Source organism: Pristiophorus japonicus, chromosome 4 (genome assembly GCF_044704955.1).
Source record: "Pristiophorus japonicus isolate sPriJap1 chromosome 4, sPriJap1.hap1, whole genome shotgun sequence".
NCBI lineage: Eukaryota > Metazoa > Chordata > Chondrichthyes > Pristiophoridae > Pristiophorus > Pristiophorus japonicus.
In genome coordinates this window covers 66,673,407-66,688,488 of record NC_091980.1, presented here as the reverse complement: position 1 = coordinate 66,688,488, position 15,082 = coordinate 66,673,407, and the positions used below count along the sequence as shown (strand labels likewise).

The window sequence follows — 15,082 nt, the reverse complement described above, 5'->3', positions numbered from 1 at the left end:
CACTCTCGCTTCTGAGTCAGAAGTGCTACTCCAGGGACTTGAAGACAAAAAAAATCTAGGCTGACGCTCCATTGCAGTGCTGAGGGAGTGCTGCCCTGCCGAAGGTGCCGTCTTTCAGATGAGACATTCAACTGAGGCCCCATCTGCTCTCAAGTGGATGCAAACGATCCTATGGCACTATTTCGGAGAAGAGTAGGGGAGTTATCCCCAGCGTCCTGGCCAATATTTATCCCTCAATCAACATAACAAAAAAACAGATTATCTGGTCATTATTACATTGTTGTTTGTGGGAGCTTGCTTGTGCGCAAATTGGCTGCCGCATTTCCTACATTACAACAGTGACTACACTCCAAAAGTACTTCATTGACTGTAAAGCGCTTTGAGATGTCTGGTGGTCGTGAAAGGTGCTATATAAATCCAAGTCTTTTGGGGAAAGAAATCTGATGTCCTTACGTGGTCTGGCCTATATGTGATTTCAGACCCACAGCAATGTGGTTGACTCTTAACTGTCCTCTGAACTGGCTTAGCAAGCCACTCAGTTGTACGAAACCGCTACAAAGAACAGATTCAAGAAAGCAGCCCACCACCACCGTCTCCAGGTCAATAAATACTTGGCTTGCCAGCGACACTCGCATCCCATGAACGAATGTAAAAAAAAATAGTATCTGATATTTTGCTGGATGGCCATTTTTCATCTGCGAATGTGGATAGTGCAGGCCATTCGCCCATGATGGGCACCATTATAAGATTAATCCTGTTCTCAATCTGGTCCACATATGCACTTTTCATCATGGATTGTCAGAAGTGACTATTCTGACTGATTATCCTCCAGCCCAGGGCTCGGGGGTCAGTTGCTGCCCTGACTAAGATTTGCTAACTCAGCAGAGACTGTACGACCTCGAGAGCTTTGATGTTATTAATGAAATTTTTTTTTTTAATTGGTTGCTCAAGAGCCTGTCATAGAAATTGTGTAATTCTTTTCTATAGTAACTGCTCTGCTTACAGTGGTGTACATTTCCAAATACTGTGCTGTATACTATATGTTGCATATATGGCTTATAGAGAAGAGATGTAGGTTGAGCCACTTCTGGGTATGCCGTAGATATGAACAGGAAACTCGATGACCTTTCTCCCTTTAGTTTTAAAATATATTCTGTGTGCCAAATTTGTTTTTGGTGAGTAAATCTGGCTAAATAGATAACTGATTCAAGCATAGCACTGGTGTACCATTACCAGCCAGGGATTCGGATTCAAACAGAATCATGATCCAAGCATTAGCCTTGGTAAATTATTTATATGTTTATTAGGATTCAGTGTAATAGTCATGATGAGGAATTTGAAATTTTAGAATGAGATGCTAAAGTAAATTACAAATCTCAGCAAAAGCCATTCCTCTCCCATGGCGTTAAACATTTGCAAATATAGTCTTAGTTTTTTACTGCTTTTTATTGTATAGAATTTAGAGAGCTTTTCACCGATGGTAATCTGAATTAAACAGCCTGAAAATTCCTCTCATTTAAAATCATTTACCTTTTTAAGTTTTATAGTGTTAGAAATGGCACAAGTTGGGTGTGTGATGGATTACTTGCCTGGATAGATGCAGCTATCACAACACTCAAGAAGCTTGACACATCCAGGCCTGCCTCTCTTCTGCGGTTACATCCGAGCCAGGGTGTCCCTGGAGATGGAGCACGCGGTGTCCACCGGTACGCTCGCGGCCTTCCGCGAGAGGTGGGCGCCGAAGGGACTGGAGTGCATCATCACGCCCGGCAACCAAATTTAAATTTGATTTTATGTCTAAATGTTAATTTGTTTAATTTGCCGGTTTTAGTGCCCCCTGCTTTTAGCCAGGAAGCACTTGTATAATTTGTGTTTCAGTGCCCTCAAAAAAACCCCCCAAAAAACAAGGGGACACGAAAAGATTTTGGAGTGTGCCCCCTTTTAATCAGGGGGCACTTAATTACTGATCGCAACTAAAATAGTTGACACATCCAGGCCAAAGCAATCGCTTGATTAGCACTTCATCCATTCGTCTAAACATCCACTCCCTCCACCACTGGAGTACTGCGGCTGCAGTGTGTACTAATTATAGCTAGGGGTTCTTCTGTAGTACCTCCCAAGCCCTGACCTCCACCACCAAGCCAAGGGTAGCAATTTCATGGCAACACCATCACCTCCAAGTCGCATACTATCCTGATTTGGATATCATTGTTCCTTTATCGTCGCTGGGTCAAAATTCATTACAGGAGCACCTTCATCACATGGACTGCAGTGGTTCAAGAAGGTGGCTCACCACCGCTTTCTCGAGGGCAATTAGGGATGGGCAATAAATGCCGGCCATGCCAGAAACACCACGTCCTGACAATGAGTTTTTAAAAAAAAGGATGCTTGACTGTGTATGGATAGTAGTAGATCTGGGAGATGAATAAACATTATGGAGTTCTGCTTAATTATCTTTGTTCTCCAGAGTAGAAGAATATGGCTTGTGTAGCAGATGCAATTTTATTTTGATATTCCCCCTCTTAGTAATATGTCATTTGTGTAATGGTGCTGTTTGTCTGTCTATCCTTCAGCACTTGGCTTTCTAGCCTAGGAAGGCCTCGGGTTTCACGGATAGTAGAGGTGCTACAATTTGCTTCAGTTCCCCGGGTTAGGAAATGGTAAACCTTGCAGGATTTCCACTCATAATTCCTATCCAGCGACCCCTGCTTGAACTGTAGACTGGGGTGTGAAATCTGCCTTGGTTATAATTCCCCCTGCCAACATTCACTGTGAAGGTTCACACATGAATAATGGTCACTTGGCCGGGAATTAGTGGAGGCTCAAATGGTAGCGGCTTGTCTCCGCTGGTAGTGCCCCAGGCCGCCGCACCTCTGGCGATGACGTCATTTTTGCCCTTGTGGTGACTCCTTTCCATGCAGTGGTGCAGATTGGCTAGCGCCCTCTGAGGCCGCCGTGGACAATGCCGACGCCAGGTTTGCCGGTCACTAACCAGGCCGCCATCTTTAATTCCCCTCCTTTACTGGTCAGGCCGTTCGTCTCTCCTTTTGCGGGGACTGGGCCACGAACGTGCAGCCTGGCATTCTCTCTTGGTGCCAGGCTGCGGCCACAGCACCCCTTTGCCCTGGTGGCCGATTGGAGGTCTTTAAAGGACCTCCAGAGTGCGAAGCGTCCCTCCCCTTTAATGGAAGAGGAAGGGCGTTGAAACGCATCATGCTACATGGAAAGGCCAAACCTGCCCACGTGGCGCCCCTGAACACGCCCCAAAGGGAAGTGGAGCGTGTGACATTGCGCTCCACTTCCCGTGAGGGGCGGTAACCGGAATTTCGTGGCCGGGGCGAGACTTCCGTGCCGGCACAGGAAGTCCCGCTTCACTCAGTTACTGACCCCCCCCCCCCCCCCCCCAAATGGGGCGTAACCAAATTTTGAGAAGTTATGTAACCATAACGGGGACAAACTGGAATATTTACAAATATCATGAAACTGAAGTATTGTGGGCAATGTTCCCTCAAATTTTTTTTTTGGTGTGCAGTTCCTTTAAATTTGCCGCGGTCACGCATGTGCGGTGTCTTTTCCGACCGCAGCAGCTGGTGAGCGGCCTGTGGGGGACCTCTCTGTCTGGTGCAGGTGATAAATGCCTGAGAAAGTATTGGGCCCTATTGATCTTTTTCCTTAACAGCATCTGTCCTTATTGCCTGGGGATAGACCAGCCTTTTTCATTTTCGTGTGGTTTCACAAACTAAGCTGTGTGAATTTGGGACTATTGATTAGTTTCCATTTTGAGTTTTTTTTTTGGCTCTATGTTCATCAGCAGTATACACAACCATTGCTGACTGGTAGTTAGTTAATTTGGAGAATGCTGGAGGGATAAAAAGTATGAATATAATTTGTTAAAACGAAGTATTAAACAGCACTTTATCTAAGGGACGTAAACACCATGGGATGTTTTACTATGTTAAAGGCGCTATATAAATGCACGTTGTTATAATTGCTTTTCTTTTTTTGCCACATGCTTATCATGTCACAAAAGTGTTATTGTGATAGAAATGACATTTGGCCGCTTTAACAATTCTCCCTCCTTGTGATAAAGACAATACCCCTTCAATTATGTTCTTGTGTATTTTTGTTTTATTTTTCACTTCTCTCTAAATGTATATTTTCACATTTACATAAACAGCAGTGCCAAGTCCTCACCAGCACGAACTGTGGATCTGAATGAAGATGATAAGGATCAGGCACCGGTTACTATGAATCCTTTTCATATGATGAAAGCCTTCAAAGTCATGAATGAGCTGCGAAGGTAACTTTAAAAAAAAAACTTTTCCTCCGTATTTGTTTGAATCATTTCTCTTTGTTACTCTTGGGTCTCTTTTCTCTTTCCTCCTCCTCCTCCCCCTTTTCCGATCACAATGTGCCATTCCCAGGTGCAGAAGGCTAGCTGGTTCCGAGGATTCTGCCAGCATTGCTGGCTATCTGCAAATAATTTATGCTGTATTTTATTTTCCCTCATTTTCTTTTTTACCGTGACATCTCCTAGAGAGTCCGTTTACTTTTTTCAGTTCGAACGGTCCACTTTGAATGAAGTGGTTGATTTGAAAAAACTCTGAAGGAATTCAGTTAGTTTTCAAAAACAAAATATATGGACACAATCCACAGGTGAACACTCATCAGTAATAGTGCTCATCTACAGAATAAGCTTTCTTTTTCCTTTTATATTAAACGGGTACAGTCATGTCATTCGCAGTTTTAGGCATTTTGGATCAAAGTTGATATTAGCTTGATGTGTTTTGTGGATTTTTCTATCCTCCTTGCTTTAGATTTTTCAGCTGTGTTTTACATCATTCTCCAAAATGACTCGCAGTTCATTATGATCTTCAGGGTATCTTCACTAGTCTTAATATCTAGGTAAACTTGGTAGTGTGCCCAGGTCAACAAACAGAAAAACCTTTCCATTAATTACTTTAGCTACTGGAATTATCATATGCCTCCACAGCATCTTTCTTTGAAAAGCAATAGAGCATCATATCAGACTTAGATTCAGACTTTAATTATTAAGTGAATTAATTTTAACAATAAGTGTATAGTGAATAAATAGCAGTGATTACAACATATATATCTGCAGTAGAAATTATATGATTGCTCTTCAACAGGAAAATAGCACGTTTGCAATCTTTACACTAATTTATTTTGAATTAATATTTTATATATACAGTAATTCTTTTCTTTTTATTTCTCACTACTGGGGGAGCTACACTGGCTTGACTTGGCTCTTAAAGATTTCAAACTGATTCTCTCCAATTTAAACAATGCAATTTACCCAAGTACTCGAACAGTTGCCGGAACTCCCTGGATTTAAATCACTGACAATTCGAATTATAAAGGAGCTGTCAGTCATATCCACAACTGAGCCATTCACACAACATTATTTATGCTTAAATTGTGTGCCTTAATTCCTCCCTATAGCTTGTAATCTTGGAGACAACCGACACAATCTGACAATATTCGTATAGATTTAGTCTGGGTTCAAGGATTTTAACTGGACCTAGCTTTTAAACTTCTTGTGTATTTGGACTGGATTCAGAGTATTGTGACAGGCTTTAAGATGACGACTATCAACCCAAAATTAGACAGAAATATTTAATTTTGTCTCCGACACCTAAAAAGAGCGTCCTTCTGGGGTGAGATTCTGCGCTGAAAATCTGCCAATTGTTTTTTTTCCTGGTTTGTCTGGTCTTACTTTCTGACAGTTTAATCAATTGATTGTATTCGAAAAAAAGTCAGACCAATTTCTTGAATTGTTAAGTTTAAGGTATTACTTGAGGTAAAAAAGTTATTAGTTCATGCAATATGTTACCTAGGGCTTGACAAAGTTGTTATTCTATTCACTTCATTTAAATGCCCATTTTATATTGGAGCTTTCTTTAAAAATCTAAAAATAAAAATGCTGCTATCTGAAATAAATCTGGTCAACCAGGTAAAATAATGATTTTACAATAAACTAATTTTATCTTATTCAGTGTTGTTGTAGTTAACTCATTCCAGAACTAAAATTGTGGTTACACAATTAAATTTCTTTGTGTTTTTCTTTCCCCCCCTCCACGTTTGAGCTGGACAGTTTCAAATACTCTCTTGTTTGATCAATGAAATCGTGTTGCAGTCAATCTGCATCAATACTCCTCTGTCTTATTTCATTGATTGAACACTTTTATCTTTGAATTTAGCTGCCGAGGCCCTAAAAGTTGGCATTCAATCCCTAGACTTCTCCACCCCCTCTACCTCGCTCCTCCTTTTAGACGCTCCGTAAATCCCACCTCTTCTGATCAAGATTTTGGTCACCTGTCCTAATATCTCCTTGTATTGCTCAGTGTCAAATTTTGGTTGGTAACGCTCCTGTGAAGTATTTTGTGATGTTTAACTACATAAAGGCATGATATAATATAAATGCAAGTTGTTACATTCCAAGTCAGATCTGAGTGGTGCAGTCAGATGCTGACTCACACTGTGCAGCTCTTTTTGTTAACCAGGGCCTTCTGGGAAAGGCCTTCAGGGCACTGGTGTCTTCCTGTGTTATACTGGCTCCTTCACCCCATCAGGTGTGCGTAGTACAGTCACAAAACCCTCTGACTTGCAGAAACATAGACAACAGCATAAACGGTAACCAGGGGCATAGTTTGAATTCTACGTATGCAGCCTTTGCTCTATCATCTCGTTTCGAATGAGACGTTAAACCGAGGTCCCATCTGCTCTCTCAGGTGGACGTAAAAGATCCCATGGCACTATTTCGAAGAAGGGCAGGGGAGTTATCCCTGGGATCCTGGTCAATATTTATCCCTCAATCAGTATAACAAAAAACAGATTATCTGGTCATTATCACATTGCTGTTTGTGGGACCTTGCTGTGCACAAGTTTGCTGCTGCGTTTCCCACATTACAACTGTGACTACACTCCAGATGTACTTCATTGGCTGTAAGGTGCTTTGAGACGTCCGGTGGTCGTGAAAGGCCCTATATAAATGCAAGTCTTTTTTTCTTTTCTCCCCCCTCTGCAACTCAAGAATGTTCCAAAATTGGTGCCATGGAGCAGGTCTGCACTTGAGAAACCCATCTCTTTGATGAAGCTTTTGGTCATCACTCCTAATGACCATTTTTAAAAATTATGTTTCTGTGAAGTGCTTTGGGACATTTTTCTATGTTAAAGGTGCTTATATAAATGTCAGTTGCTGTTGAGATTGCTCATGTGAGTTTTGCGCTCTCATGTAGTATTGTTGGAAGTTGCTGTTTTTAAAGCCATTTGTGTTTTCTGTCACAATATCTTCAAATCATTAAATTCTGACATTGGTAAGTTACTGAATAGATCTCATAGTGAAGCACTGTAAAAATGGTCAGTTGACTATTATAGATTCACAGCCGCAGGTCGGGGCCATAAAAGGTGCGGAGGTGCGGCGTGAAGGCATGCCACTGCAAGGTACAGCACAAGCCGGTTCAGGAGGGCGACGACTTGGAGGAGGGTGACTGGATTGGACGTCACCATAATCCAGGTCGCTGATTGGAGCGTGGGTAGGTACAGCAGGAGAGGCGGCAAGCAGCAGAGGAGCAGTGAGAGATTGTAGAGCGATGTGATCGGGGCCCAGGAGAGGCACGGGCCAGCCTACACTGTAATATGTGTGAGCACTAGGTCCGTGCAGCAGAGCTGGTCTCCAGTTGTCTTGGTTAATCCTTGCCATTGGACCAAGACCTAGCTCTGTCAAGCCCGTATGGTGGCTGATGTGCAACAGCCACCACACGCTTTAAAAAAAAAAAAAAAAAATCCACGCACCGGCATCTTCTACCCTTCAATATGTAGTTCAGGACCTGGAATATCAGGTCCCTCCATTGTAAAACCTGTGAACTTTTTGGTGTGGAAGTCATCTTCGATACGAGGGACCACCTATAGGTATTGGCAGTATATACAACTGACCACTTAAAACCCAACTGAACTTTTCATCTGACACCAGCCACTTAGAAATGTAGTCTGTCTAACTAGTCCAGTTCCCACTCATTCTGTGCAGTTCTTCATTTTTTCATAACTGCTGTCCATAAATGAGTCAATAACAAACAGCTATTTCAAACCTTTTATATACAAGTCAGAGTTGCATAGAAAATGATTGTGATAGCAATATATACTATAACAATCATCAGATACCTGGCAGCTCCAATATATATTGCTTAATTATATGAGGAATTGGAGCAGACGGATGGTGGGTGGATGAATGAGTGAGTGTGAGACATGGTGGAGGGAGGAAGATCTGTTGTTGAAATACTAACAACCTGTGTTAAGTTCATGTACAAATACTTTACACAAAATGGTCCGTTTTAAATATACCTCATTTCCATTACTGTGAAAATGTAAAATCTTCCCTTCTGCAGTTATTTAGACAAATTTAGATGTTTAATGTAAAAAGGTGATGAAATCCACAATATGTAGGATTATTGTCAGCCCTGTACTAAATGAATCACTACTACCACCAGTATCAACACAACCATTTATGTAACACCTTTTAATGTAGTAACCGTCACAAGGTACTTGGAGCTGAAACAATGCTGAGCAGTTGTAAATTAGTTAGGGGAAATGATCAAAAGCATGGTTTAAAAAGGTATATTTTGAGCAGGTTTTTAGCACGTTTTTAAAAGTAGGGACAGATGTAACCGGGTGAAGGGGGTTTAATGAGGGAGTTCCAGAAAATGGGGTAGAAACGGCTGAAGACGATAACCAATTTGGAGTTGGATAGAGAGGGATGCACAAAAGGCATTAAAGGTCAAGACCTGGGTGGCACATAGGGCTAGCTTTGTTTGGGAATTTTAAAAAAATTGTTCGGCGATGTGGGGGTTGCTGGCAAGGTCAGCATTTATTGCCCATCCCTAATTGCCCCTGAGAAGGTGGTGGTGGACCACCTTCTTGAACTGCTGCATTCCTTGTGGTCAAGGTATTACCACAATACTGTTAGGGAGGGAGTTCCAGGATTTTGACCCAGCGACGATGAAGGAACGGCAATATATTTCCAAGTCAGGATGGTGTGTAACTTGGAGGGGAACTTGCAGGTGATGGTGCTCCCATACACCTGCTGTCCATGTCCATCTAGGTGGTAGAGGTCGCAGGTTTGGGAGGGGCTGCCTAAGAAGCTGTGGCGAGTTGCTGTAGTGCATCTTATATAGATGGTACACACTGCAGCCACAGTGCACCAGTGGTGGAGGGAGTGAATGTTGAAAGTGGTGTATGGGGTGCCAATCAAGGGGGCTGCTTTGTCCTGGAGTAAGTGTAAAGAGTTACTGGGGTAAGTGTAAACCACAAGATGATAGGAAGGGACAATATGTATGAATTTAAAGGGGCTGCAGGAGGGGTCAAAACTAAAAATCATGGTTTAAAAACTAGTATTAAAACACTCTACCTAAACACACGCAGCATTCGAAATAAAGTAAATGAGTTGGTGGCACAAATCATTACAAATGGGTATGATTTGGTGGCCATTACAGAAACGTGGTTGCAGGGTGGCCAAGACTGGGAATTAAACATACAGGGGTATCTGACAATTCGGAAGGATAGACAAGAAGGGAAAGGAGGTGGGGTAGCTCTGTTAATAAAGGATGATATCAGGGCAGTTGTGAGAGATGATATTGGCTCTAATGAACAAAATGTTGAATCATTGTGGGTGGAGATTAGAGATAGTAAGGGGAAAAAGTCACTGGTGGGCGTAGTTTATAGGCCCCCAAACAATAACCACGGTGGGGCGGACAATAATCAAGGGAATAATAGAGGCATGTGAAAAAGGAACGGCAGTAATCATGGAGGATTTTAACCTACATATCGATTGGTCTGATCAAATCGCACGGGTTAGCCTTGAGGAGGAATTCATAGAATGCATACGGGATTGTTTCTTAGAACAGTATGTTACAGAACCTACAAGGGAGCAAGCTATCTTAGATCTGGTCTTGTGTAATGAGACAGGAATAATAAACGATCTCCTAGTAAAAGATCCTCTCGGAATGAGTGATCACAGTATGGTTGAATTTGTAATATAGATTGAGGGTGAGGAAGTAGTGTCTCAAATGAGTGTACTATGCTTAAACAAAGGGGACTACAGTGGGATGAGGGCAGAGTTGGCTAAAGTAGACTGGGAACACAGACTAAACGGTGGCACAATTGAGGAACAGTGGAGGACTTTTAAGGAGCTTTTTCATAATGCTCAACAAAAATATATTCCAGTGAAAAAGAATGGCAGTAAGAGAAGGGATAACCAGCCGTGGATAACCAAGGAAATAAAGGAGAGTATCAAATTAAAAACCAATGCGTATAAGGTGGCCAAGGTTAGTGGGAAACTAGAAGACTGGGAAAATTTTAAACGACAGCAAAGAATGACTAAGAAAGGAAAGATAGATTACAAAAGTAAACTTGCGCAAAACATAAAAACAGATAGTAAAAGCTTTTACCGATCATATAAAACAGAAGAGAGTGACTAAAGTAAATGTTGGTCCCTTAGAAGATGAGAAGGGGGATTTAATAATGGGAAATGTGGAAATGGCTGAGACCTTAAACAATTATTTTGCTTCGGTCTTCAAAGTGGAAGTCACAAAAACCATGCCAAAAATTGCTGGTCATGGGAATGTGGGAAGGGAGGACCTTGAGACAATCACTATCACTGGAGAGGTAGTGCTGGACAGGCTAATGGGACTCAAGGTAGACAAGTCCCCTGGTCCTGATGAAATGCATCCCAGGGTATTAAGAGATGGCGGAAGTTATAGCAGATGCATTCGTTATAATCTACCAAAATTCTCTGGACTCTGGGGAGGTACCAGCGGATTGGAAAGCAGCTAATGTAACGCTTTTGTTTAAAAAAGGGGGCAGACAAAAGGCAGGTAACTATCGGCCAGTTAGTTTAACATTGGTAGTGGGGAAAATGCTTGAAGCTATCATTAAGGAAGAAATAGCGGGACATCTAGATAGGAATAGTGCAATCAAGCAGACGCAACATGGATTCATGAAGGAGAAATCATGTTTAACTAATTTACTAGAATTCTTTGAGGATATAACGAGCATGGTGGATAGAGGTGTACCGATGGATGTGGTGTATTTAGATTTCCAAAAGGCATTCGATAAGGTGCCACACAAAAGGTTACTGCAGAAGATAAAGGTTCGCGGAGTCAGGGGAAATGTATTAGCATGGATAGAGAATTGGCTGGCTAACAGAAAGCAGAGTCTCGGGATAAATGGGTCCTTTTCGGGTTGGAAATTGGTGGTTAGTGGTGTGCCACAAGGATCGGTGCTGGGACCACAACTGTTTACAATATACATAGATGACCTGGAAGAGGGGACAGTGTGTAGTGCAACAAAATTTGCAGATGACACAAAGATTAGTGGGAAAGCGGGTTGTGCAGAGGACACAGAGAGGCTGCAAAGAGATTTAGATAAGTTAAGCGAATGGGCTAAGGTTTGGCAGATGGAATACAATGTCGGAAAATGTGAGGTCACCCACCTTGGGGGGGAAAAAAAACAGTCAAAGGGAATATTATTTGAATGGGGAGAAATTACAACATGCTGCGGTGCAGAGGGACCTGGGGGTCCTTGTGCATGAATCCCAAAAAGTTAGTTTGCAGGTGCAGCAGGTAATCAGGAAGGCGAATGGAATGTTGGCCTTCATTGGGAGAGGGATGGAGTACAAAAGCAGGGAGGTCCTGCTGCAACTGTATAGGGTATTGGTGAGGCCGCACCTGGAGTACTGTGTGCAGTTTTGGTCACCTTACTTAAGGAAGGATATACTGGCTTTGGAGGGGGTACAGAGATGATTCACTAGGCTGATTCCGGAGATGAGAGGGTTACCTTATGATGATAGATTGAGTAGACTGGGTCTTTACTTGTTGGAGTTCAGAAGAATGAGGGGTGATCTTATAGAAACATTTAAAATAATGAAAGGGATAGGCTAAATCGAGGCAGAGAGGTTGTTTCCACTGGTCGGGGAGACTAGAACTAGGGGGCACAGCCTCAAAATACGGGGGAGCTAATTTAAAACCGAGTTGAGAAGGAATTTCTTCTCCCAGAGGGTTGTGAATCTGTGGAATTCTCTGCCCAAGGAAGCAGTTGAGACTAGCTCATTGAATGTATTCAAATCACAGATAGATAACCAATAAGGGAATTAAGGGTTATGGGGAGCGGGCGGATAAGTGGAGCTGAGTCCACGGCCAGATGAGCCATGATCTTGTTGAATGGTGGAGCAGGTTCGAGGGACTAGATGGCCTACTCCTGTTCCTAATTCTTATGTTCATATGGATGGTGTCGAGCTGCTTGTGTTGTTGGAGCTGCACTCATCCAGGCAAGTGGAGAGTATTCCATCACACTCCTGACTTCTGCAATGTTGATGGTGGAAAGGCTTTGGGGAGTTAGGAGGTGAGACACTCGCCACAGAATACCCAGCCTCTGACCTGCTCTTGTTGCCACAATATTTATGTGGCTGGTCCAGTTACATTTCTGGTCAATGGTGACCCCCAGGTTGTTGATGGTGGGAGATTCAGTGATTGTAATGTTTTTGAATATCAAGGGGAAGTGGTTAGACACTCTCTTGTTGGAGATGGTCATTGCCTGGCATTTGTGTGGTGCGAATGTTACTTGCCACTTATCAACCCAAGCCTGAATGTCGTCCAGGTCTTGCTGCATGTGGGCATGAACTGCTTCATATTGTGAGGATTTGCTAAAGCAACTGTACATTGCAATCATCAGCGAACATCCCCACTTAAGACCTTATGATGGAGGGAAGGTCATTGATGAAGCAGCTGAAGATGGTTGAGCCTAGGACACTGCCCTGAGGAACTCCTGCAGCGATGTCCTGGGGCTGAGACGATTGACCTCCAACAACCACAACCATCTTCCTTTGTGATAGGTATGACACCAGCCAGTGGAGAGTTTTCCCCCTGATTCCCATTGCCTTCAATTTTACCAGGGCTCCTTGATGCCACACTCGGTCAAATGTTGCCTTGATGTCAAGGGCAGTTACACTCCGCTCATCTCTGGATTTCAGCTCTTTTGTCCATGTTTGGACCAAGGCTGTAATGAGGTCTGGAGCCGAGTGGTCTGGCTGGAACTCAAACTGAGCAGCTTATTGGTGAGTAAGTGCTGCTTAATAGCATCGTCGACTACACTTTCCATCACTTTGCTGATGATTGAGAGTAGACTGATGGGGCGGTATTGGCCGGATTGGATTTGTCCAGCTTTTTGTGGACAGGACACACCTGGGCAGTTTTCCACATTGTCGGCTAGATGCCAGTGTTGTAGCTGTACTAGAAGGAGTTGGGAGGGGCAATGTTGGGACCTTGAGTTCTTAAGATAACCATTTGGTGTTTTAGGAGAAACTAAGTTTTTTTGGATAAATAGGAGTGTAATCAACTGAGGATGGTCCCGTGGGGTGGACCACAGTAGAGGGGTAGTGAAGGAGGATGGAGTGATCGGTTATAGGAGGAAAAGCAGGGATAATGTGCCAGGGTGGTTGTTGTACATTGACCAGGGTGGTCTCAGTGCTATGGGATGCAAGAAGTCAGACTGAAGTGATTTGGACTGGGATTTTTGGAAGAGGTAAGCATGGTACTGGATGGTGTCAACCTGTTCAAGGACCTTGGAGAGGAAAGGGAGATTACATATGATAGTTCAGAAATAGCAGGAGCTTAGCCTACATATAGCAATGTAAGTATAAGCTTAGAATTTGTGAGTTGTTGTTCTGATTCATTGATGTAGAAGTATGTCTTGTTATTTATTGAATTATCACATCATGCAGTAAACTAAAAACAGAATTAAAGGCATTGTTGTAATGTGCGTGCAATGTTGAACCTAACACCCTCTCTGCCTTCATTTCTTCCTTTGTGTCTTAGACTCTTCCGTTTTGTCTTTGGACAGTGCAGAATAAAATGAATGTCAGGAACCCTCCTCTCAAACATTAGGAGCAGCAGACTATTTGCTCCCTTTCTTCCCTCCCCCTCCCCCCAAGAGAAGTTTCTTCTCTTCTTTCCCCCTCCCTGCTGATTGATAGTGCCTCTGCTTGTTTCTAACCCTGGTTGTACTCCTGATGCTAAACTCTCGTCTTAACCCTAAATGCTATGTTTCTATTGTAATATGTTCTGTAAATATGAATTCTAACACATTATTTGGTAAACTTTCAGTAAAAGCACTCTGTGTGATGTGACCGTTGTTGCTGAAGATGTGGAAATTGAAGCTCATCGTATTGTCCTGGCAGCCTGCAGTCCTTATTTCTGTGCCATGTTTACAGGTACTTAACTGTCTTTTTATGTAATTGTTAAATGCCATGTCATTTTTGTAGAGGTTTTACAAAAATGTTTTGGAATCCACTTACTGCTTTGGCCAAAAGGACAGGCAGGTGCTTGTTAAAGAAAAAAGAAAGACTTATATTTACATAGCGCCTTTCACGACCACCGGACATCTCAAAAGTGCTTTACAGCCAATGAAGTACTTTTGGAGTGCAGTCACTGTTGTGATGTGGGAAATGTTAGCTCTTCACAGGCGCTTCACTTTGTCTCTGGGGACTGTGGTTTATCTCAACCTGTAAAATGGAGGTGGTTGTGTTTGCTCGTTACCAATGAAAGCTAAATAATGCCCAGAGTGATTGCTGGAATTCTAGGATGAGCCCACCACAGCATAACCTAAATTTAGCACTAGGAGGGGCCTACAATTGTTCTTAGTACATGAGTTTCAGGGAGATGAAAATCAACTAGGGTGCCTGCTTTTGATCATTGTCCAGTGACTCCGGTTGGGATGTGCACATATCTAGCTCAGAATTAGGTTCAGCTGTAATGCCTCCTGCTATCAAACACATAATTAATGCTTGCTATCGAGGCTGTCACATGAATAATGGCCACTTGGGCAAAGTACTGGAGGATCTTGGTATTTGTGGATCCATACAACAGCAAGGTGTCCATGCCTTCAGGAGAGGATGTGGAGAGAAATTTGGTGAGAAAATAGAAGCACAAAGTCACTAAAGCAGGATATGGGAGTTCTCCATTGGTGATCTCTGATCTAACCATGCCAACAAGGGAGATGCTGAATGAAGGCT

General features: G+C 42.8%; 1 protein-coding gene across 5 annotated transcripts in view; it reads left to right on the top strand.

The window, feature by feature from the left end:
* Positions 1-15,082, top strand: part of LOC139262934 (kelch-like protein 3) — a 164,235-nt gene that overhangs the window by 19,667 nt on the left and 129,486 nt on the right. For all 5 annotated transcript variants that reach the window (XM_070878256.1, XM_070878253.1, XM_070878257.1 and 2 more), the window contains exons 2-3: positions 4,178-4,300; positions 14,175-14,281. In XM_070878256.1, the coding sequence (XP_070734357.1) occupies positions 4,178-4,300; positions 14,175-14,281 (230 nt within the window). The remainder of the gene's footprint in view (positions 1-4,177; positions 4,301-14,174; positions 14,282-15,082) is intronic.